Genomic DNA, 25,064 nt, shown 5'->3' with positions numbered 1-25,064 from the left:
AAAAGACAGATAGATAAATAGATAGATAGAAAGAATGCTTTACTTCCAAAAGGGAAATTGCAGTGTTGTAGAGTCAATTCCCATAGACACACATAAATAAATCATAACAAGATTTAAATCACAACATAAACAAATCACAAAAAACACACATACACTACAAAATTACACAACAAGCTGAAGGAGCCCCATATGGCAATTGGGAACGAGGTGTGTATATCTGTTGTTCATATGATGCATATGCCATCAAAATTCATAAGGGGATCATACAAAAAGTAGTTGCTTATAAAAAACATAAATCAAAAGTGGCACATTTTTACATAGTGTTACTCTAAACTTTAGAGCAACACTATGTAAAAATGTGGAATGTAGAGTCTAAAGGATCTAAAAGATCTAAGCTTCCTCAAGAGGTTGTCTGCTGTATCAGTGTTACACTTCCAGTTCAGTCTGTAGTTGAGCTGAACACACAAGTTTCAGGTTTCACACAGGATCCATATTTTTGATCTTACATCATACAGAGGGGGAAATTATCTACAAATATGACAAATATCATACATCTGGCAACACTGGACAGCGCCCTCTGCAGGTCTATCAATCTGGAGGGGTACATGGGAATGGGGCCGTTCTAATGTGACCAGTCATCTAACACTTTTCCCCTTTTCACATTGTTATCTTACCCACTCCTCCCTTCCCCTCCCTACTCTATAGATAGAACAGTATCAACATGTAGTTAGATGCATTAATCAGACTGATGAGACAGACTTCTCTGGAAGAGCCCAGTCTATTGATGAGTCGACACAGCATGTGGTAACTCCACATCTCATTCGTAAAACCAATGAACTCTTCCCCTCCAAAATGTACCTGTAGTCTTAGACAAACCTGCTGCTGAAATACCTTGCACCATTATAATGGTCTGTAAATGGTCTGTTATTTCTATAGCGCTTTTCTAGTCTTGATGACCACTCAAAGCGTTTTACAATTTAGTTTTACATTCACACAAACCTTCATACAGTGCATCTATGTGCAGCACAAGGGGCAATTTGGGGTTCAGTATCTTCCCCAAGGACACTTCGGCATTCGGAATGGGAAGACTGGGATCGAACCGTCGAACCCTGAACGACTACTCTAACCCCTGTAAGTGTATTACACTGTGCATGTTCCGTTTGTATATATAGAATCATACTATTCGTAATTGCAATAGACTACATGCTTAAACTTAATCAAAGGAAGTTTATCTTTATGCTTTATGTTGAGGAAATCTGTGGAAGAATACAAAATCCTTCAGGTCCAAATTCTGTGGCTGATTCAGATGAGTTTTATTATCTGAGCAGTGGAGACAGACATGACAACAAGGCCGTACAATTCTGTCTGATGGTCAACAGTTCAGCTCTTACACCATTACATCAATACAAGTCTAAAAACAATTGGTAGTGGGCCGGGCTTATCGAGGGGTCTTCTGTGAAACAACAAAAGGGGAACGTAACTTAGAAAGTCCTGGACAGGATCAATTACAATACAATACCTATGTAATATTTCAGTCTACATTTTGGGGTTCTGGTAAAGTGAATTAATATGTAAGTAAGAAAGCCTTATCACAGGCCAACTTCTTGGAAAAGTAGATGCGTAGTTTTGCACAGGTGTCTGTCTCAACACAGAGCTTGATCTGGATGCATAAAGAAAATATCAAAAGAAAGAAAGATAACTAAATCTATTTTCTCCTATATCTCAGTCAGCTTTAAAAGATTCAGTTTGTCATTTTCATGGCAAATACCTGGATTGATAAGATGTACTGATCACGTTCTATTTGGCACAATGTGTAATGTGACAGAGACAAAGGCAAGAGGCAGAAGCCATAAAATGTTGTCATATTGAAATGCAATACAGCATTTCATGTAAATGCATTGCAACATTACAGCTCTGTGACATGGGTGTGTTACATGTGAGAGTCAGAGTAAGTGGTCATTGTGCCATAGAACACATTATTATTATTATTATTATTATTAATATTACTTATCTCAAGAGCTGCAGAAAGGCTAATCTGAAGCTTCATAGCTCACTAGCAGTTCCAGGAAGCTATTAGACAAGTTGGTACACATTACATCAAACAATAATTTATATATAATACCTTATTGTAAATATGTGACTTTGTGGTTTAGGCCAGTTTTCAAAAGGCTGTAATCAATGACATGGAATGGTCAATAATGTGATAGTTCCTGATGTTGCTAAATGCTAATACAAAGTCACAAACGACAATAGTTTTTAATGCAACTCATTGAACACAATAAGAACAGTTTAAGTAACATAACACTTTAATGCAATAATAATAATAATTCTGAACATGTCAATTTTTTGCATGAGTCCCATTCATTTGTGTATGCTGACAGTTTAATAGTGAACATGTGACCAATGGTGCATTTTAGAGTCCCCCTGAGATCTTCCACTGTTCCTGTGCTGTCAAGATGTTTTTCAGGTATTATGCCACAATAACATCTGATTAATATACTGTAGAACTGCCGCTTCCTCTCAAAATGATACAGCAACACCAATAAAATAATGATGATGTTGGAGTCAACACAAAGCTTTGTTTGGAGAGAATTTTATAAATTTCCAGAGTCAGCTCAGAGCTTTTCATAACAAACAGTAAAAACAGTGTTGTCGTAAGTTGACCTATGACAAATAACTGGTATAAAATCCAAGTCGAGTCCAGAAAGATCAAATCAGAATACAGATCTTTGTCACTTAAGTGATGAAACATTTGAATATAAAAATATTTCTACATAGAAATACACGCTGCAATTGACCAGCAACTGCAGACAAAAACATACAAGCAAAAATAACAATAATTAGAACTTTTACAATAGTTCACTTTGCTTCTTAAATTAATTTTTGAGCGTGAAGTTCTAAATTGATGAAAGGTGACTAATCATTGGATGACAGCTGTAAACTTTCAGTAGCAAACAGTATGTTCATCATGTTCTTTTTGAAGGCACCTGGAATAACAGCAGTTAATGCAAATGTTAGTTACATGAAATGTAATATTGTTCTGTAGGACCTCTGCTTTGATGGTGTTATACACGTCCAAGAACCTGAAGAACCTTTCATGTCCATGTACCTTTTGACATCCCAAAAACCTATATACCTCTATACACAATCCAACAAGTTCAGCTCCACGTATGGTCGAACTAAATCAGATACACACCAAGGAGACTCGGAGGTGCATCAGTGTTACCATCATTTTTCTATTTTCAACCCATATTTGAGCCACATTTCTGAGGTGTTAGTTAAAACACCAGCACTTTACAGAATCCATCCTATCACTTCTGCATCAATATGCAGATAATTGGTTTTCTATTTCAGACATCCTTTAAATCTTTCAACAAAACAAACATCTACCAGCACCAGAGGAATGCCACCTATTACAGTTTTTAAGTGCAGCAAGCTGTTACATTCTCCTCTACTACTCAACTTGAAGGAAGTTTCCATTTTGCATTATGGTAGGCATACAGAGGTTAAGGTTAGGCACCCTCCTGTAGACAAAGTGAAAGGTCTGTGCACGGGGTCGGCTGAGGAGCTCAGACTTGATGCGCTGAGGGTGAGTGTCTGGAGCCAGCTGCTGGCTGGTATCCTCAGTAACCAGAAACAGTGCGTAGTTCTCTGTGTCGGGGATCTTGAATTTGTAGGCGCAGAGCGAGCTGACCTCCTCTGTGGTGGTATAAGAGTGGACGACCAAGGTTTTGGCCGTGCAGCCTGTGTCCACTTCCTGCAGGGCTACACGGAGATAGTTCTACAGAGAGATACAAAAGGTCCTGTTTTATACTTTGGCAGAAAAGAAAAAGATGAATAATTCAAGCAGCCAGAGAAGACATGCAGTTACCGTACAGCCACAGAAAAACATCACGTGTAGTTGGTTCAATGTTCCACAAGAGGGAGCTTTCTACCAAAAATATAAAGCCATAGATCCAGATACACATGCTGTGATGTTAGTAGAAAATTGTAGAAAAATTTCTTTTCACTGATGTCTGACATGCACCTTCCCAGTGCTGCGCGGGAAGTTTGGCTTTATATGAAATTGGTACAACTTTAACTCACTGCCTGGGCGTTCAAGGTGGGCTCAGGTCCGGCTTGATACCTGAAAGTCATCCACAGATGCCACAGAACGCTGGGCGGTGCGTCGGCAGTGCCACTGGTGCAGAGTGTTCCTGGCCTCGGAGCTCAGCACCCGGGCTGCTTGCTCTTCCTGGAAGTTCTTGATAAGGGCCATGGCCCCGTAGGCGCTGGTCAGGTAATAACCTCCTAGGATAGAGACACAGAGAGGAAGAGGTTTGAAAGCTTGAAGCTGGATGGAGAAAAAGAAACTGGAAAGTGAAACACATCAGGGTCATTTATCTAGAAATGAAAGGAGCAAAAACTCGTGAAACAGGCCAAACAGTTCCTCTTTCCTCTGATCCATTTCTCCCATTATAAAAATGAGTCAGATTTATGCATAAAGTTCGGGGACAGATTTATTCACCTTAAAGGGATAGTTCACCGCAAAATTTAAATTCACTCATTATCTTCTCACCACTATGCCAAAGGAGGGTGGATGAAGTATTTGAGTCCACAAAACACTTTAGGCGTCTCAGGGGGTAAACAGTGTTTTAGCCCAGGCGAGCTCTTCTTCAGAGATAATAAAATAACAGAAAAAAACATAACATGACTCCATACTGTCGATATGATTGCCGGGCCTTGCGGACATTTTGATGACACCACAGGAGCAGTATGGAGGCATGTTAGGTTTTTTCTGCTGTTTTATTATGTCTGAAGAAGCGGGGCGCAATTTACCTCAATTGTATTGGATTCGGTTGCAACACTGTTTACCCGTAAGACTCCAGAAGTTTTTTTTGGACTCAAACACTTCACCCACCCCTCCATCTGCAAAGTGGTGAGTAGATAATGAGTGAATTTGTTTTGGTGAACTATCCCTTTAATGTCTTGTGGAACACTTTCATTAAATGTTTCCATATTTGATCTAAGGTATTTATGTCAAAGCAAGAACTGATATTTTCAGATAATTAACTAATGTTCAAAAAAGGTAACACGTTCATACACATGCATTGAAGCCTTTCCTAAATAACTCATGTGCCAGACAGTTTGACGCTAATAGGAAAATATTTTATTCTGGGAAGGTTTTCTCTTTTCCTCTTAACCTGTTCCAGCCCATTCAAATCAAACACGGACTGGAATTTCCTGCCACTGTCGTCAGGGCTTTCCTTCCCATGCCTGTGTCAAACTCACTCAATGAAGCTTCCTTGTGAACTCAACTCAGCCGACATGGTCCCTGTAACTGGTCTGTGTTACAATGAGTCTTTCCGAAAGAGTGTTTGCATTTATTTCAGCAGCATGTGATAGTAGAAACTGCATCTTAACAGTGGACTCTGTTACTAATCATTACTAACATATCTAAGAGCTTCAGGTTGAATTCTGACTCGTGAACTATTCAGTCACACAGAAGTCTTTAACTTTCTGTACACGCTCAGTAAAAGTGAGACTACAGAATACAACGTGTCGGCCAAAGACCTGTTGCATGCAGCAGTTATCAAACCTGGAGGCCAGTCAATGAAACCAGATGAAGGCGTGGATTACAGCCAATATTTCTTTTTAAAAGTACAACATTTTGAGCTTGCCAATCATAATCTGCTGATGTGAACCACGTCTCCATCCACATCTCACAAGACTTAAGAATTGTTGATTTGCACAAAGGTGGAAAAAGTTACAAAGTGATCTCAAACAGATGGTCCTGCACGACAAACCATCTGGCAACTTCAGCTCAGTTAGAGCCTGGACTCTAACCCAAATGGAGATGCTGTGGAATGAGCTCAAAAGAACATCCTAATGGCTGAGCTCAAGCCGTTCTGTAAGGAAGACATTCCTCCTGAATATGGTGCGCAGCATGCAGGGGTGTTGCAACAGGCAAAGCAGGCCCCAGCACTGAGAATGTTAAATCTTTGTGTTCAGTGAAAACACACAAGATTACAATTGTGTGTTTATTATTAGCATTAGAGCATTGTGTTTGTGACTCAGAAGACAAATAGATGCACAACATTTCTTTCAGTCGTACTTGTCATTGTCCAGTGTCAATCTCTGCAACAACCTGAACGACTGTGAACCTAATATGTGACCCCCCCACTCTTGATCTCTAATGATATGAACAGTTTCCAGTTTCCTATACAACAGGAGATGTGCCTTCTGTTCACATAGTGTTACATGCTACCCCCAGGAAAGACCTTCCTTTTATATAACAGTGTGGAACTCTTTCTAACCTCTCACCACACTGCCATGTGCCTGACCTCATGATGGAAATATACAATATCATATAACTTGCAGTGAAGCTACGAGGTTTCTGACCGATACATTTTGCTGCTCGCCGCTGCAGACACACATTAAAGCCGGTTGCCTTGTACCTAGCCAAAGTGTCCTACCTCCCCGCTCCCCCCGCTGGCCTGCACTGATGTTGCACTTTAACAATAAACACCAACACTAATCTTAAGTTATTAGGTCTTTAAATTGACTTGTGTTTGTTTGATTCCCTCTAGAATTGATCAGGCATGCATTTAAACACATCTTTTTGGTGCACAAGCAGTTCACCATCAAACTGCCATCGATAAATAACTAACTAAATGTTATTGTCAGTTTAAACGTGAAGAGAGACAAGCAGACACACGGACACACGCACACACACACACACACACACTACACACAAGAAGCTCTTCCCGCACACAGAAAGTTGGTTTGTTTTAATGTCAGTACTGCAGAAGAAGCGACGCCCAGTTTATCCAGGCTATAATCAGAGTTTTTTCTACCATTTTAAGTCTTTGGTACAGCACACAAGTCTTAACCTGAATGAATCGGGATATGGAGAGCAACAAAGTAACTAAATGAGTATTGACATGTATGTGTGTGTGTCTGCCCCCACTGCAAAAAAATCCTGGAGGAAACACAGAGGTAAATCACTTTAGGTAAACAAAACAGCGGTTTTTCTCTGCTTTTGAATCGAACTTTTACAAAGACTAGTTCAATTCAACGTTTTGGAATAGAGCATGAGTTAGCATACTGTTAGCCTAGCCTAGCATGGAGACAGTGGGAGGCAGTAAGCCTGGCTCAGTCCAAAAGTAAAGAAAACATACCTCAAATCATTCCAAATGCTCCGTCATGAGCAGGTTGAATCTTGCGTGTTTAATACGTACACGAACAGAAATGTAAAAACAATTTGTGGTTTTAAAGGGATAGGTTACCCAAAAAGGAAAATTCACTCATTATCTCCTCACCACCATGTCGATGGAGGGACGGGTGAAGTCTTTGAGTCCACAAAACACTTTAGGAAAAAAACATAAAATGCCTTCATACTGCTTGTGTGGTGTGTTCGCTGTTATCCTCAGCCCGGAGCCACGTTTGCACACAACCACGCGTCTCTATGCTCTCGCCAAAAGGGCACGTGTCGAAATCAGCGAGAACTTCCTGCAGCTATCGCCAGAACTTGTTGATGAACCTAAACGCAGCCCCCGAAGGAGGATCACTGAGGAAATTAAGGCTAAACACACAGTGTAAATAACGCCGTTTCGAGTCAAATTTTAATGTCGGGGCTTACGGACACTTGGATGACACCACAGGAGCAGTATGGAGGCATTTTATGTTTTTTTTTTTTTTTTTACGTTTGAAGACGTGGTCACCAGTTACTTCATTTGTATTGGATTTGGCTGCAACACTGTTTACCCCTGAAACTCCTAAAGTGTTTTGTGGACTCAAACACTTCACCCACCCCTCCATCGGCATTGTGGTGAGTAGTTAATGAGTGAATTTTCATTTTTGGGTGAACTATCCCTTTAAGAGGAGCTAGGTGCTGCAAGCTAGGCTAACCACATGCTGACTCCAGCTCTGTACCACCCAGATAGAGAGGTAAAAGCCAATATATGTGCAATTGTAGTGTACGTTGTGTGCAAGGTTTTAAAGTTGCACACCTAGAAAGACATGGATCACTTAAAGTGAACAAATCTCCAGCACCTACCCTCTCCTTGCAGCAGGGACGGGTCCAGCAGCTCCATCATGTACTGGATCTCTGTGTCCAGCTGAGGCATGTCACACTGAGCCAGCACATAAGTCAGCATGGGCAGGAAGTCGTCGGCACCGTACATCCTCCCTGGAAGGAAGCAGGATGGGAGCAGAGAGGCAGGGGGGTGGTGGTCACAGGTCAGACGGACGAGGCAATTAGAACAAACAAGTATCCAGAGTAGACTGAAATGAGCTTTGTTCTCAGGCTGTGTGCTACCTACAGTGTTCATTTAACACTGGCACTATACCTGAGTTATCCTGCATGATGGTGTAGATGAGCTTGCACACACGAAGCAGCAGAGACACCTTTTTCTCAGGGGAGTACATCGTCCTCATGTTTAAGAACTTGTGGCGGATCTTCTCAATAGCCACAGCGTCAGGGGGCACGGCCCCATCCACCCCCAGCTCCTGGGGCCTCTTGGCCTTAGCCAGGGCCAGGTTCTCCCTCAGCTGCTGCCAAGCTCCACTGCTTACCTACAGAAAAACAAACACAGACAGGCTTTAAGGAGTCACTCGAGAAAATATGTTTGTTCACATTCTAGCTAAGAGTTAGCTGAGAAGATCAGGTCTGTGCATTGAAAATGAAGCTGCAGCCTGCAGCCAGTTAGTTCTAATTACTACACTGAACTCTCTCTATTATCTCCAATTTCCTGTCTTAGGCATGGTTTTGTTTTTGATTTAAGTAACGTCAAAGAGGATTATTCACTCTTAAAGGTTCCCTGTTAAAATTTAAGGAAAGTCCACTTCTCTCATGATGGACCATGACTTGTATGTATGATTATTTATCAAGCAAATAAAATCTCCTTTCTATTAATGATAATGAAAGAACATCTATTATAGAAATATGAATTTGTTTTCTTTTTTAAATTTCCACAATCCAACAAGTCCTACATCTGATATAATAGTAACCATCAAAAAATCCAGACCTGGAAGTCATGTAAAGCCACCTCCACCACGGTCCTCAGAGGCTTCAGGACACACTTGTGCATGGCCTTCTCAAGCACCTGGTCTGCACACACACACACACACACACACACACACACACACACACACACACACACACACACACACACACACACACACACACACACACACACACAGATAAGATAAGATAGAAAGAGACAGTTTGATCATTAAATCATTTGAAAGAAACAAGTAATATTTTAAAACCTTAAATTCATCATGGTGCATGTTGTAAGACAAGACACATCACACAAAACTTAAACTGTGCTGTCTATTATTATAAATCTGTATGACTCTGGACATTCTGACAATTTATTACTCAGTAAATTACTCTTTACATGAAACAAAGTAAGGTGTCAGCCCAACTCAAACCATAATCTAGTCATTAAACCTAAAAGGAAACAAACTGCACAGAATCGTATTCTTCTCCTTTATACTACCTTTAAACTATATCAATTTTATTACAGTAACCCCAGTACAGGACATACAGTGAACTGACCATGGGCCTTTAAAGGATAAGACTGTCTTTTTCATTAAATGATCTACTTAATGTCTGACTGTGGCTCTCAAGCCCATTAATTCTGAACATGTTTAACATAGATCTCTATTTGTCTCTGATGATAAAACCAAGTAATTATTTATCATTAACTCAAAGAGTTATACACCAATACAACATTGCTGCTTTAGATCAACAGTCATTGCCACTGATCTTCTTCTGCTGAGTGCTTTCTGTAATACATTTATACATGCGGTAAGAACCAATTTTGAAACAACAGCATTAGAGATGCAACAATGAGCTGATAAATGAATTAGTCCATCAAAAGAAAACAGATCAGCAACTGTTATACAAATATCAGTGAACCCATGTCCTCTGTGATGACTTGCTGCCAACATGAATGTGCTTTGCCTGTATGTAAAACAAATGGTAGGAAGTTTGGGTTTATTCCAGATGCCATCATACCGGTGTACAGCAACAGTTCAAGGGATGGTTAGACTTGAACATTTGTTTCCTCTGACGCTTGCCTTGAATTGCCGCTTGGGGGACAAATAAAGTATTTTGAATTTAATTATTTTCATCGTTTCAGTCATTATTCAGCTGATGGTTCCTGGGTGTCAAATGTTCTGCTTATACGACAGTAAACAGAATATTTTCTCGCTTGATCCAACAAACAAGTCATTCATTGATGTTGCCTTGTGATTAGCACTGTTCACAGTTTTCTGGCATTTCATGTACCAAACAGTTAAATGAAGATTTAATTGTAAGATTGATCGATAATGAAAATAATTGTTACTTGCAGCCCAAAACAACATTCTATCAAAGTGTATAGGATTTCAAACTCCTGGGTTTCAACAACTACAACAAAATGAATAATTAACTAACCTCAGTGTTTGACATTCAAAGACTTAAAAGTCAGGTTTCACATGATAGCTTACATATTTGTCATTACGTTAAAGGGCGACTTCAATGTTACGGCTCTTTGAAGAGTTTAAGATTAGGCTGAATCCGACCAGGTAGTTCACCAACACAGAAGTCAATCAAACATGGAGCTCAACATAGTTCACAAATATACCATTCCCTCAGCTGACATGAAATCAAATGTTGAGCTTGGATCTAACAATGGCTCCATCTGTACCTCAGACCTACGTCCATAGGCTTCATCTCATTTCCTGCCTACCTCAACAATGTCCAGCATCTCACACTGAAACAATTGTGTCTTATTTTCCACTGGCAGCCCTGACACAAATAGTCATGGTGCACAGGAATCCCCATCCTCCAGTGTCATGCTAATGCAATGAGTTACGCAGAACAAAATACATGTTTTGCAACAGTGTAAACAAATGAGCTTGCACACATAGGAGCTCTGTTCTTCTGGCCGGCCTTTGCCTTTGTGACGAAAACACCAGAGGAGCACAAATACGAGTCCACTGTAAAAATGCCGGTAAGACAAATAACTCGTCCATGACCTTACTCATGAACAAGTGGCAGCCTGAGTTGTTTACAGTGGATGGACAATTCCATCAGATCCTCCTGTGTACACAAGGAGGGGTACAGAGGCTACTCAGGACACTCATTCTGGCACACACACACACACACACACACACACACACACACACACACACACACACACACACACACACACACACACACACACACTGCATACTTCCTGATTCCTTCCAGAAAGGCTCATTTCCTTTGTATATTGAGCAATGTTTGTTATTGGGCTTTATCTGGGCTACAACCTGTTCAAAGGCTTCCTTCAAGTGGCATAAACTGAAGGAGAGTGTGTGATATAAAGAGAAACACGCGGCCACATCAACATACACACTAGCACATACCTACACTGAAAACATGAGTGAAATGCTCACAGAAATGTACATGAGAACAAACTTTACATCTGTATAGAAATGGCAGTCTCCCCTTCATTCACATCCTGCCTGTTTGTTCTCATCCTGTCACAGCCATAATTCAGGGTGCGTGCTCATAGTCGTACACCCTCCCTTTACAAACAACCTTATGGCTGATCATTCATTGCTAGACATTAAAGTCGCGCCCAAAATTCAAAAGTTTGGACTTTCAGCTCACCTTTTTTTTCAAACTTCAGATAAAGTGAAACATTTATTTTCCAAGACGTCACACTTTGAGCCATAATGTATAATGACACACTACTCTCCCGCTCTGTACACACTCAGGAGAGGAGCACAGACATCCAAACTGTCGGTCTCGCTGCTCACACTTTTCAGTTTTTTTTTGTTTTCCAGGAAAAAACTAACAACTATAATTCTGCTGAAAAAAACTACTATTTATAGCATATAAGGTACACACAGGCCTCTCATTATATATTTATGTCTTTATGTTTTTTCACATTTTCCGTCCTTGAAGAGAACCTTTTTTGCGAGTGTGAGGCATTAATGTGCGGATCTGTGGTCTGCTAGCACAACCAGAGTGGATCACTTCTCTGTCTCTGAACAAGGCCTTGCTGTTATTGTTTACAATGAACAAGGGATGTGAGATGTGTGCAGAGACGTGCTTACATATTCATGCAAATTCTCTTGTCCACAATAATCTGCTTGGACTGAAACAACCTTTTGATATTGCCTCTCGTGTCTGAAAACTTTATTTTTATCACTTTATCACCATATCCTCAAAGGACAGTATCAACACATCTGATATACACCACTAGGATCAGAAATAGGATACCCAAAGTAGAAACCAAAGTTATCAAATGTTACCACAACTAGATGCACAGGAGCTTTGCCTGAATGAAACAATTAATCAGAAATGTAAAAGAATTACAGTACAAATTTAACCTGACATTTGAAGCCAGCTTTAATACTCAAGGCTGTGAACACATTTTGACGATTTGAACTGCACTATGAGCCTATGACAACGAACAGAGGCCAAGGATAACTCATTGGGGCACAGCACAATGGCATTTTTGTAACTCAACACCTTTAATGAGGCAGCCTAATATGGAAAACTTCAGCTCTGACTCCCAAGAGAGCGGCAAGCCTGGGCACCATGTGAACATTGTCAGTGACTTAAGTCATTTTCAAATCCTCTTCTGTAGAAATAGTAAAGGGATTGTACTTCTCAGATTATACTGGCATGAAAACCTGTATGGAAGTGAATGCTCAAAGATGGCATATGACTAACACATCGCACACGTGCCCACGCATGTACACTATGAGCAGATGTTTCAAAACGTATGGACACACAAATGCACTTATAACCTCCAACCTCAAAAGCTATATTTAGAGTCATGGTTTAAAGATTCTCAATGTACTTATCCTACTTACCGATCTGGTCCTCAGGTATGAGTGACTCTATAGGTGGGTCCAGCTCAGAGCTCTGGCGCAGGTAAGCCTTCATCTGCGTCATAAACTGCCTGAGAGTCTGCAGAAAATCCATCCCTGATGTGTGACAGCCTCGGTTCTCCTGAACAAAGCTGATGTAGTCCTGAACCAGGGAGCCAAAATATGAGCTTTTGTTCCTGGACAGCTCAGCAATCCTTTTCACCGCCCGTCTCTCCGGGGTCATGAGGGAGCTCAGCATGCCGCTCACCTTGCGAAAGCGTCCCTTCAACGCCCTAGGGAGGATAAAGGACCCTCCACCAAGGCTCACACCAACCTTTCGCCTCCGAGCTTTAAAGGATGTACGAAGGCGCATGTCTAGATCAGTCTCCAGGCCGACCCCATAATCCTCCTCTTCATCTTCTTCGCCGTCCTCATCCTCCTCACTGCTGTCCTCCACTGGGTCTTGATGGTTGCGGTGTCGAGACGGGCTGGGGGCCAGGCCTAGGGAGAATCCAGGGGACTGTGAGTACTCCAGTGAGTCAGAAGAAGAAGTAGACATGCTCATGTCACTGAGGCGCTGATGTCCCCTTTCATTAGGACTGGATGTACTCTGAGCGTTATTCTCCAGTAGTACATCAGCGGGGACAGCAGGCGGAGGCTGGCATGATGGAAGCTTGGCACGAGATAGGGCCCTGGCGATAGTCTCATCGTCCATTGCGATGTGGCAGCGGTGGGCCTCCATATCAGGCTTTTTAGGCCTTGGAGGTGGTGGGTTCAAAGGCACGGTGATTGGTGAGCTGGCACCTTTGGTAAGGCTGCTGTGCTTGGCACCCATTGGTGGTCGAGCAGGAGCTGGGCGCTTGCTGGGGGGCTGGTGTTGTCTCGTAGCCACAGCAACAGCCTCCGGCATGGTCTTGGGTCTGGTGGTAGCGGCTGGAGGCCCAGGTGGAGGTGGCGCAGGGCGGCGGCGTGGCATTGAGCGGGGTGGAGGGGGACGAGGGGGAGGGAGCCTTGATTTTCCGTTCAGTTTGATCTTGTCTGTGTGTTGCTCACTAGACTTGCTGCTGCTCAACGGCTTCACAGATGATTCCCCCACATTCTCTGGGTGGTTACTGGACTCAGCAGCATGTGGAGGAGAATCCTCTGCACAGTGGCGATGGTGGTGTTGATGAGTCTGGAGAAACAGCGGGTTAACGAAGCACAGAGGACCACTGGAATGTCTTCTCTCCAGATTATAGGAAGGTGGAACAGCGTGGGACCGTAAGGTTGGAGGCGCGCTCTCACAGTAAGACCCGGTGTGTCTCTGCTGCGACCCCCCGACCTCCCCGTTCCTGTTGGTTCGCTGGGGGCTGAGGGTACGGCTCAGAGGGCGACAGGGGCGGGGGGAGGTGCGACGCTGACTGCACAGGGCAGAGTCCCAGAAGCCTATAACACACAGACACAGAAAGTTAAACATTACAACTTTAAGCTACACATAGTTCTCCTGGTTCAACTGAAAGTTCACAGAGAGGCAACAAGAGTCTTCAAATGAAAAGATGAGTCTAAGAATAGATGTAAAGGAACAAAGCCAGTATTCTCAACTATTTCTCACCAACACATCAGCTGTTCAATCAAAGTTCTTACTTTTTTGTCTTTGCCTCGCTTTCTTCTTGTGTGTGTGTCTTTCTTTTTGCTGGTCGGAGAAATGCGGTGACTTTAGCTCCGTGTCTCTTGGGTCTGATTCACTGAATGCCGACACACACCCAGAGACGTACAGAGGGAGTTACCCTTGCTAATCACAGAGTGGGAGGGCACTCAACACACCACACAGCACACAGTCCCAGTTCCTCCACTCCTTCTTCCTGCTCTGTTTTCCTTCTCTCGTATTTCAAACAGAGCTGTATTTCCCTGTAGCTCCCCTAACTGAGTACTTTTTGTATAATTTTCTTTGGTTCAGGGAATTGATAGCTGTCTGCAAACCATATGTGTATGATCTTATGCCTTTTTTCTCTCCTGCTTTAAATCAATGCTCTTTGTTTTTTAGTTTTGTGTCAGTGATTTCACCAAACTGAAAGCAACAGGCAACAGATCATACACACTTTAAAGCATATGCACCGAGACTACAGCCTAAGTCTGGTGCGACCGGTCGTGCAGCCTACAAATGGAAACGTGACCTCTAGCATTCCTGTTAAAGAAGCAGAGTCCAGCTGACTGCTGGTAGAGCAGTTTCAGATGTCTCATAATACCTCAGTGTCTAGAGAGTGAACTCTGCCTGTGGTATTCTCATTGGTCCATGTGAGCAATGAGCACCTGACACTGCAGAGCATGACTGCACCAGGCAGCCCAACCTAAATACCCCATATACTGTAATACTAACTGACCTCACTGTAGCACTAGTTGCAAAAGAGCATGCTAAAAATACTGTAATATATTAATATTTGTCTGTGGTCAGGTCAAACACTTAATACAAATTGAAATGCAAAAAAAATAAATGTAAATATTTATATTGCGCATTTCTAGTCTTGATGACCACTCAAAGTGCTTTACAGATCTTTTTTTTTGTTGCCATTCACCCATTCACAAGCACATTCATAAAGTATATCTATCAGTCAGTGGGTTTGGTTCAGTATCTTGCCCAAGTACACTTTGGCATGCGGAATGGGAAAAACTGGGATTGAACCACCGACCCTCTGGTTAAAGGACTCCTGAGCCACAGCACCCAAACTAAAAGGATTTGTCCTGCGTGGGTTTCAAAACACAGGTAAAAAGCCTTTACATGGACAGGGATGATTGTGCCCTTTTGGGACATTGGAAGGCTTTTAATGTGAAAAGGTTGTACAGGAAATGTCTCGTGGACAGTCGATTTACAGCATCTGAATAATTGTTAAATTGAAAGCTACTGAAAATAATTAGGAAATTGAATGAAAACAGCACGTCTGTTTAGCTGGACAGACACAGAGAACAAGTTCAAATATGACTATGTAAATATGTAGTCAAATCAAAAATCTGTACAAAAACATTATATAAATTAGGGTAAATCAAGGTGTCTTTCTGTAAACAACAAGTAAAAGACCTGAGATTGGCGGAAACTTTTGAGACATCAATTACTTAATGCCAGCACCTCTACAAGGCTCTAGGAAGGCCCATGCTTATAGAGTCAATCTAACATACTTCTTTACCAGGTTCACCCTCTTATTTTAACATGTTAGCTATGCAATTTTACCACTAAATGCAAAGAGACTACAGCTGAGTCTGATGAGAATATCATGAGTTAAACCAAAGTATTAGATGGATTTAAAACAAATATCATGCAATCAATCTTATACTGCAGAGATATAAGTCCGGACCAAACTGCTGGACCATCCCTAACATGACTACAATTTTAATAGCACCCTAATGACAGATATCCATAATGGACCAAATATTCATGATAAATGCACCAGTTAATAAGTTAAATTGGCTCAGAGCCCACCACTCGATAACATACCATCACTCTTACTTTGTGTGCCCTCTGGGGGGGCAAATAGGGTGCAAAGTCACTGTGATATTCAAATGTCTGATGCTGTTTGCAACATGTGTTTGTGTTTCACATGTGCGTGCCCAGAGTCCACAACCCAGATTTAGGCAGTCTGCATTTTGCCTTTAAATAGAAGCTGTCCAGTGGAGAAGGGAGTTTCCCCTTAATGAATGTATGCGCTTGTTAAGTGAAGTTCAGAAGCTGGCTTATACTTTATGGGTTTTTCTGCTTTTTCCAGAACATAGTAAATGTAGGGAGAAAAGTGCAAAAGCAATTACAATGCAGACTAACACTCACTTCCATTCACAGGAATACAGGCATGCAAATACAATGACAGCGTTTCACGTTTGTAAACACCAATGACACAGTCTACTGCACGTTACGTTAGCACTTACACTTGCGAAGCTTGCGTGTTTTCACACATTTTTGACTGTGGTATGATGGTATGTGTGTGTTTAGACAGCACACAGCCGACTGTAGCTTTCCACTCGCCACTCCCTTCCCCCCCACACTGAGCACTGAGTAATGTCGTAGGCTTCCACTGTAGGAAGCTGACTCACTGCAGTTTCACAGCAGCTGAGCCTGGAATAACTCCACAGAGATGAAGTGACTAAAACTGCTGTGAAAACAGACCCGAATGGTCAGCGTGGAAAGACAAAGGAAAATAAACAAAACCTCTGCACACAAATGCTGGTTGTTTGATTTGTCTTTTTGACAGTTTTCATGTATATCGAGCGTCATCATCATCATGTGCACATGCACAGCCAGGGGGCAGATAGCGTCCAATAATCAATCAATCGATCACATTGTATTTGTATAGCCCATATTTATGAATCACAATTTGTGTCCTGGGGCTTATCATCTTCTGTCCTTAACCCTCAACAAGAGTAGAGAATGAACGCTAATGAGGAGGTCATCATGAAAAGCTGATTCAGTGCCTGGAACTGTGTTTTATTATTAATTACAAAAATAGTGGTTGGCAATGTTTACTGTTTCAATGATCTGGTCACAGCTCTGGGTGATTTTAAACTGCAGGAATAAATAATAAGTTATAAGAGTGTTTAAAGTTGATTATTAGATATTGCCTTGGCTCTGTGTTTGACTTGTGTTAGAGGAGCAGGCTGATGGAGCAGGCGGATGCCTTTGGGTGGAAATTGTGTCACATTGTTGTAATGATATTCAGAGAATAGAATATTAGATGCTTATGTAAATTGCAATAACCATAGTGTGCAGTGTTTCCCAGCAGGCAAACAGCATGACATCATTGGTTTGTGCTGATATTGTGCTTTTAAGTTTAGTCCATGCTGTAAGTCGATGTTCTTTAGTCCTAACCTCATTTGTGTCACGCTAATCTCTATGAACGTATTCTGCATGTGAATATGCAGAATTATAAGGTCTTTGAGCACAGGTTTCCCTATAAATAACTGTAGAGATGAAATGGTACTATTTCTGGTAATCGCTCTGTAATTAGCATACACTATGTGGCCACAGTGCACAGCTGCTATTCACTAAGAAATAGTTAGAGCGCATAACAAGATGCCATGTTGACATTTATTTTGTTGTTGTGACAATCTAAACTAGATTAGATTAGGTTTTTGAGGTTTTTTAAACATTAGCGAGAGAAGCAAGCTCGCTGTTTCCACCTGCTTCCAGGTTAAATCTCTGCAGTTATTTTTTTGTACTCGCGTGAAACTAATTTAAACTTATTGCTCCATGAAAAGGAGAACACCAATCTAAAAACAGAATTATGCTTTCAAAATGTATCAGCAGTGAATTCATTTGTGGATCAAACTTGGACAATCTCCAGCGAGGCCGCTCAAGATGATGAGCAAAGTAATAAATGAAAATACCTGCTCCGAGCTGAGCCACTTCCTCCAGCTCTTTCTGAGTCTTGGCAGATGCAATGGCCTCTGGGAGTTTGATTGTGAAAGGCAGGACATCCCTAAGGAAAGAAAAACCAGCCATAAATATGACAAAAAACACAGGACAGAAAGTCATAGAGTTTAGATAGTGAGTATCTCTCATCATTACTGTTTAGTGTTCAGTACTTTCTGGTTAAAGTAATATTGCAGTTTTGTCAATGACACACCCTGACAATAGTGATAATGCCATAAATCTAGTAAACAAACAGTAATAATATAAACATGTTGACACACCCTTTGTTTCAATTCATAGATAAACATCTCTTAAAATTGTGATTGAACATGTTGCTCAACCAAAACTCTGTGCTCCATCTCCACAGTCACCTCCACTGCTGTGTTTGTTATTGCTTGTGGCACAGTTTCCCACTGTTTCCCGTGTCTGCAGTTTGAGTCTGTCTGAGACCCTGGCACCAGCTAAAACAAGAAGTGAGAGCCCTGGGCACTGAGAGTTGACTGCTTACTCGACAAACCCTATTTTCACTTGTGGAGGTTCCATCCTCAAATCCCCTCTCATCACAGAGCAGCACACAGAGAAGCTGAAGGATGTGACAGATGGACAGACAGAAAAGGAAATGTGTATTTACCTGCTAATACAGTAGAAAGCCACTAGGCGAAACAGGTCTGCAAAACTTATACCAGATCCCTCGAGAGAAAACGCTGCAAACAAATGAAAATGCAAATTAAATGGCAGTCAATTGTAGTTCATCTATTCATTTAAAAAAAAAAAAAATCATCATGGCCCATTGTTTAAAGCTGCTTTTAATAAACAGATTCTGTGTGTGAATATGTAGAATCTGAAGGCATGGGACAAGGTTTTGGGGCTGGAGGCCCTCTTTTTTTCCGTAGAGCAAAAGAGCAGCTACACATTGAAATGCATCAGCTATATGTAGGTCAGTGATGGTGGAAAAATAAACTCAGAGTCCCCAGGCACTGATAAACCCCTCAGTTATACCTGCTACACCTTCCACTGAACTCAGCACTTCTGGCCATGCCAACCTCTGTTGAATTTGACTGATTTGGTTTTTGCAATGTTTAACCTGATTTTATTATTGTTGTAAAACATGTTGCACTGTTGCAATAAACATTTGAACGGGAGTTGTCTGACTGAACCATTTTAGAAATCCGCTTGTCTCATATCTTTCTCTGCTTTAATAGAAAAAGTATTGAATATTTGCATATTTAAAAATTGCATCATGGTGTAAATAAGCTGTTTCCAGTCCAATTTGAATTTTTGGGTGGACTATCCCTTTAAGAAACTTTCAAGAAATAATGTGTCCGTAATGAGCAAAGTGAAACTGTTAATTCACATGGCTGACTTGATACAGCACTGTGTGCAGTACGAGAGTCTCATTGAAGAGCAGCTGACCCACATCTAAAGGCCAAACCAGGCCAAAGGCACTGTGGCCCCTCCCATGTGTGCTGTCCTTTCAGTTCAGAGAATCCACAGCTGCTATGTCATCACACTTTGGCTTTGCAACAGCTCCGTTACTAACTTTCTGTGTGGAAGTACAACACATGCAGGACGAGGTATTCTAATATTATGAGCATATTTAAATTGTATATTTTTTAAACATCACAGTTGATAAACACGCACAACACTAAATAAATTAATCTTACTGCACGCGTATGGCCTCCGATGTCAACAACGGGACAAATTGTAACTGAGGTGCACGTGTTAAATAAAGACCTTGTGATACATAAACTAGAATCGCAAGAAAAACAGCAAATAAATGGTTGAAATAGAAGTGCTTTGGATACAGATCATTATTTATCAATTTATACCAACACTTCTTTGGGACATCTATTTTAAAAATCAACATGACCCACAATGCCAAGGTCTCTCTCTCTCTCTCTCTCTCACACACACACACACACGCACACACACACACACACACACACACACACACACACACACACACACACACACACACCATTGTGGTACAAGCTGACGTGACCCAGGTCACACTCTCATTTCTCAGCTCTGTATGGGTTTATCTTTGTACACACTGAGGTGGACAGGAAACTTGCAGACCGAGAGTAGTGTGACCGCAGAGGTGCTTGTGGCAAAACGAGACATAATCAGGGAAGCAAAGGAAACTGGAAGAAAACTATTTGAACTTTCTGATCTGTCTTTGTCATTACAACAATTGAGTTAACGCGAATGAATTTTGCTATTAGAGAGAGAGAGAGAGAGAGAGAGAGAGAGAGAGAGAGAGAGAGAGAGAGAGAGAGAGAGAGAGAGAGAGAGAGATATGCACTACGGTCCCAGAGATAATCAAAGTGCACAGTGAATATTGCGTCTCAGTCAGATATTGCAAATACTAGATTATGTGGGATCATCTTTTGAGACAAACTTGGACCCAGAGTCTGACTTGTCAATGTATTTGACAGCCCCTGAAGCACTACTGATTTAATCCATGATGAATCCTGACTCCAGGTAGAGTCAGTTAAAACAATCATTTTACTCACTGTACTGGCTCTCTTTGACAGGAAAATGGCTGATGGGAGTTTCTGACTGATCCTGCTTCAGGCGCACAGACAGAACCTTTCTCTGCAGAGCAGCAGACTTCCTGACCAGGAATACCTGCACCGGAGAGGAATCATCCGTCAGGACATGTAAAGTAAGCTTAGAGAATATCAGGTGAACATTTGTATCACAGGAGGGTAACTCCTCACCCCTGGTGGCTGCTTGAGCAGAAAGCGACTGGCCTCCTCTTCACTGATCGCCAGCAGCAACCACACTGGGTGGGTTTGATTCAGCCTGTCCAACACGCTCATCCTCCTTCTCAAGGAGTCGTACCCAGAGTCCCTTTCACCCCCCACCCCGCAGCAGTGGTGGGACTGCAGGTAAACGCCGCTCACCTCACTCTCCAGCCTGGCAGCATGACAGAGAGAGGGACAGAATCAAACACTAATGCCATCTGCTGGTGATAATGAGCAGAGTAGTGAATACATATTTACAAATATTGTTGATCCTATTTAGCAGACAACTAAACCAAGCAGAGCACAGCAATAAAATGCTGTGCCTAATTGAGGCAGATATTATTATCAGATATTATCAGGAAAAAATTTGATGAGTCAGGCCGAGGAAAGTTTTGTCTAAAGCAGGAGAAATGTATGAAATACAACATTACCCCCGCAGCTCCATGGGCTCCTTGTCCGTAGTCGGAGAGGTCTGGACCATCTCCTTCTTCAGCTCCCCGATCTCCAGTGCAAACGTGTCAATCAGCTGCAAGAGGACAGAATGAGAGGCTTCCAGTGAATATCAGAAGGAGAAGTGGGAACAGGCATAAACGAAACTGACGACATCTCTCAAACATAGAATGCAAAGTAAGAAAGTGAGACTTTGGGACGGACAGGCTGCACTGGTCAGATCTGGAACAAAGGGCAGGGAAATAGTTAGTCATTTCTCCTGTATGTGGACTTCATTTCCTATAGACAGGAAAAAAAGCATTGTAGAAAAAAATAAACACCACAACATTCAGAGCGGGCCACCAAACTTCCAAGGTTGTTTTGTAAAGACACACACAAAGAGATTTAAACATCTGGATAAATCTGGACAGGAAGCTTGTATGACTACATCCTCCACACCACACTGGACTCACTTGAGATAAAAACTATCACCTGACATTGAAATCTGTCAACAAAAACATTAGTCAACAGAAGGTGACGGTGAAAGTGTGGTGAACAATGCTCATCATGCCTTTGTGCTGGAGTCTCTTATCACTTACACCAGCCTCAGAATGCACACCACCACCATCCAAACAAGTAAACAGGGAGAATGCTGTGTTGCTATTGGATTCAGAGAAGTGAGCTGAATCTAAAAAGTGAGCTGAATCTAAAAAAACACGTGTGTCTCGCCTCTGTGTTGTGAGAAAAGAGTGAATACATTTTTTCAAAGAAATCGTATTAGTTATTATCTGCATGCACTTGTCCCTTTGACTTCACAATATCTTCTTCACCACTGAAAACCACTCATCTCGAGTAAAAAACAACGTGGGAGTACATTCTGGTAAATTCATGCTTAAATCAGCACAGATAAACCAGATGCGCCCAAAAGGGACTTTATTAAAAACAGCCAGAGTTTGAAAGCTGCTCAGTTAAAGCCTACAACACAACTTGTTTTCATGTTGTCTTCTCTTTTCCTGCATTTTCCACATTCCCTCACTCCACATGTTAGAGCGCTCCCAGGGATTCAGGGCCTGCTGTAATATTACTGAGCAGATGTTGAAATCTGGACGCTCTGCACTGAGGATCTGGGTCAAACAATGCAAACAAAACAAGGCAGCCGCAGAGCACAGCGTAATGAAGACCAGAAATTTGAGGCAATCGAGGAAAGTATGTTGACATCAACTGCAGATGGAAAATTCCTGTCCTATTATCAGGGTTTCTTGATGTGGTAAACTCCAACCATGTAGTTCAAAGTCAAAGAATTACTCAGAAATATTCTTAAAGTGTAGGATTTGGTTTTTATAAACACTTTTTTATGTCTGAACCAATGCTTCCATTACACATTTCAACCAATAGGAGGCATCCTTTTACAAACTATTCTCCACCAGGCAGGCTGCAGGCCAGACCACAGTAACCACAGACCCCCCCCCCCCCCCTCGCAGGATAAGTCTATGGACTTAGTGGAGCCGGCTCTGACACTCTCTCAGCGTTCTGTCAGGTTAAAACTCAATCATACGACACAAATCGACAGGTCAGCTCCAGACTGAAAACAATGCAACTCAAACTGAGTCTGGTGACGCTCAGTCTTGTGGTGACAGAGGTGACTATTCCAGTCTCCACAGCCGACCGGAGACAGCCAGCGAAACGTGTCATTTTCTTCTCAAGAGCTTTGAGGAGCCTAAAATCAGAAGCTGCAATCAGCTGAAGTGGCAGCGTAAACTGACCGACCCCTGAATTAGTGCTGAGTGACTGCAGCTAATCCCGGAGAGGGAAAACGTTCGGAAAAACAAGCTTTCTCTCCTTCCAGTCCTCGAAAGCAACAGAGAGGCTGTTGAAGGTACTTTATTAGTGTGTAACTTGATTTGCACTATAGTTCATGGGACACATGGACCATCAGTGTTTAGAGTGGAGCTCATGCTGTTCCGTCAAATAATCAACTGTCAGAAATATCATCAACTATTTTAAAAATCTGTTTTGAAAAAACCTCCTCTGGTTTAAGTTTTTCAAATGTGAGGGTTTCCTGCTCGTCTCAGATTTTTCTCTGCTTTATTAGAAAATATTGAATATGTGCATATTTAGTAGGTGCATCAAGGTTTGACAAAAAATAATAATAATTAAGTAAGTATTTCCCAGTCTGTTCACTAATAACTCATCATTATCTACTAGTGTAGGTTTGTTCTAATCAATGTTGTATATACTGTTATTTTGTTGCCGCACCTTGTTAAGCCCTATGAGACAAATTGTGATTTGTGAATATGGGCTATACAAATAAAATTTGATTGATTGTTATTTTTCATACATTGCATGTCGGCTATTTCAGAGGTCTGTTAAACAACCTAAACAATCTTCAGATCCAAGTTCACAATTTTTTTTAAATAGAAGCTCTGTAATTTAGCTAAATATGAAGCATTTTTAGCAGTAAAACAAACATAGTGCTTTTACTTTGAAGACAATTTAGTACAGAAGTGATCTATGAATGTTCCTGCCTTGATGGAAATCAGCAGTTTGATATGGTGAAATAAAAAGAATCTAGTTATCAAAATGATCTGGTGGCTATTTTGACCTGTGGTTTGACTAAGTTTGACCCACTGCTGTAGTTAAACGGAGGAATTAGAAGAAGACATTCAACTCTGTCCGCAGACTGAAGGCACACTGCCCCGCCCCCCACTGACTGCTACATAGCACTGGTCGTCTGTTTATTAAATCTTATTAATATTGAACATATCTCATGTCAAAATCAAACCAAACTTGGTAACGCACTTACTTGGGCAATTTACATGCCAAGTGTGAAGCAGACCTTTGTGAAATTATAAAGTTTAAAAATTGCTCATTGACTAATGATTCATTAATATAGTATCTTCCAGTCTGTTCTCTAGTAACTTATCACAATCAGGATATTCAGGAACTACTCATTACTGATTCATTATTAGCTTGCTATGGATTTGATACTGATCAAGTTATTAGACTAAAAAATCGGGGGCCAGGGTCTGCTTCAGTGCTGCAATAATTTGCACAACACAAACACACAACAGTGAGAGGGGCCCGGCAACTACTTTTTGCCCCAGGGCCCCGGAAAGAGTTAATCCAGCCATGGAAAGAAGTAGAAATATTGTTATTACCTTCTGTTAATAGACAGGCATTGAATTATCTGAATGAAAACGGGTAATGAGGCCAGAGGAGAAGACATGGGAAATTCCTGAGCTATAAAATGAAGGTCAGTGAACACGAGAGCTGCAGAGTGACTGGATCTGGGCAGAGTGCCGTGTGCAGCTCTAATGGTGGCGCCCATGCTGGCCTTTTTTCACTCTGACAACATTAAGAGGAAAAAGACTGATATTCAGGAACACACTCCATAACAAGAGTGTGCGTGTGTCACTAACTTTTATAAACCTAACCCACTTTATTCATCTGGGTTTGTTTCCACTTTTATTGACTCCATCCTCTCTGCACGACACAAGTATACACAGACATGTGTCTCTGTGTATGTGTGTGTTTCTGTAGAGGTAAGTGATTCTCTGCATGTGCTGCTGTTAAAGCCATGAATGGAGTCAATGGGAAACTATGTGTTTGGTTTTGTCACACAGACACAGACACACACACACACACACACACACACACACACACACACACACACA

General features: G+C 41.6%; 1 protein-coding gene and 1 long non-coding RNA gene across 3 annotated transcripts in view; one reads left to right on the top strand and one right to left on the bottom strand.

Annotated features, from left to right (window-relative positions):
• Window positions 1–1,199: 1,199 nt before the first annotated feature.
• Window positions 1,200–3,075, top strand: LOC117761217. Its single transcript, XR_004613810.1, has 2 exons — window positions 1,200–1,353; window positions 2,083–3,075. It is a non-coding gene; the product is annotated as an uncharacterized LOC117761217 (long non-coding RNA).
• The window catches only part of LOC117761189 (ras and Rab interactor 2-like), a 26,813-nt gene continuing 4,042 nt past the window's right edge, over window positions 2,294–25,064 (bottom strand). The window contains exons 2-12 of one of the 2 annotated variants that reach the window (XM_034584882.1): window positions 21,393–21,487; window positions 20,935–21,133; window positions 20,728–20,842; window positions 18,843–18,915; window positions 18,187–18,278; window positions 12,844–14,265; window positions 9,009–9,091; window positions 8,331–8,556; window positions 8,039–8,170; window positions 4,127–4,290; window positions 2,294–3,781 (exon numbers count right to left, since the gene is read on the bottom strand). In XM_034584882.1, the coding sequence (XP_034440773.1) occupies window positions 3,455–3,781; window positions 4,127–4,290; window positions 8,039–8,170; window positions 8,331–8,556; window positions 9,009–9,091; window positions 12,844–14,265; window positions 18,187–18,278; window positions 18,843–18,915; window positions 20,728–20,842; window positions 20,935–21,133; window positions 21,393–21,487 (2,928 nt within the window). In that variant the 3' untranslated portion in view covers window positions 2,294–3,454. Of the gene's footprint in view, window positions 3,782–4,086; window positions 4,291–8,038; window positions 8,171–8,330; window positions 8,557–9,008; window positions 9,092–12,843; window positions 14,266–18,186; window positions 18,279–18,842; window positions 18,916–20,727; window positions 20,843–20,934; window positions 21,134–21,392; window positions 21,488–25,064 lie in introns of both variants that reach the window. The other variant, XM_034584889.1, reaches the window with a different exon arrangement.

Source organism: Hippoglossus hippoglossus, chromosome 1 (genome assembly GCF_009819705.1).
Source record: "Hippoglossus hippoglossus isolate fHipHip1 chromosome 1, fHipHip1.pri, whole genome shotgun sequence".
NCBI lineage: Eukaryota > Metazoa > Chordata > Actinopteri > Pleuronectiformes > Pleuronectidae > Hippoglossus > Hippoglossus hippoglossus.
This window is presented reverse-complemented; position numbering and strand designations above follow the sequence as displayed.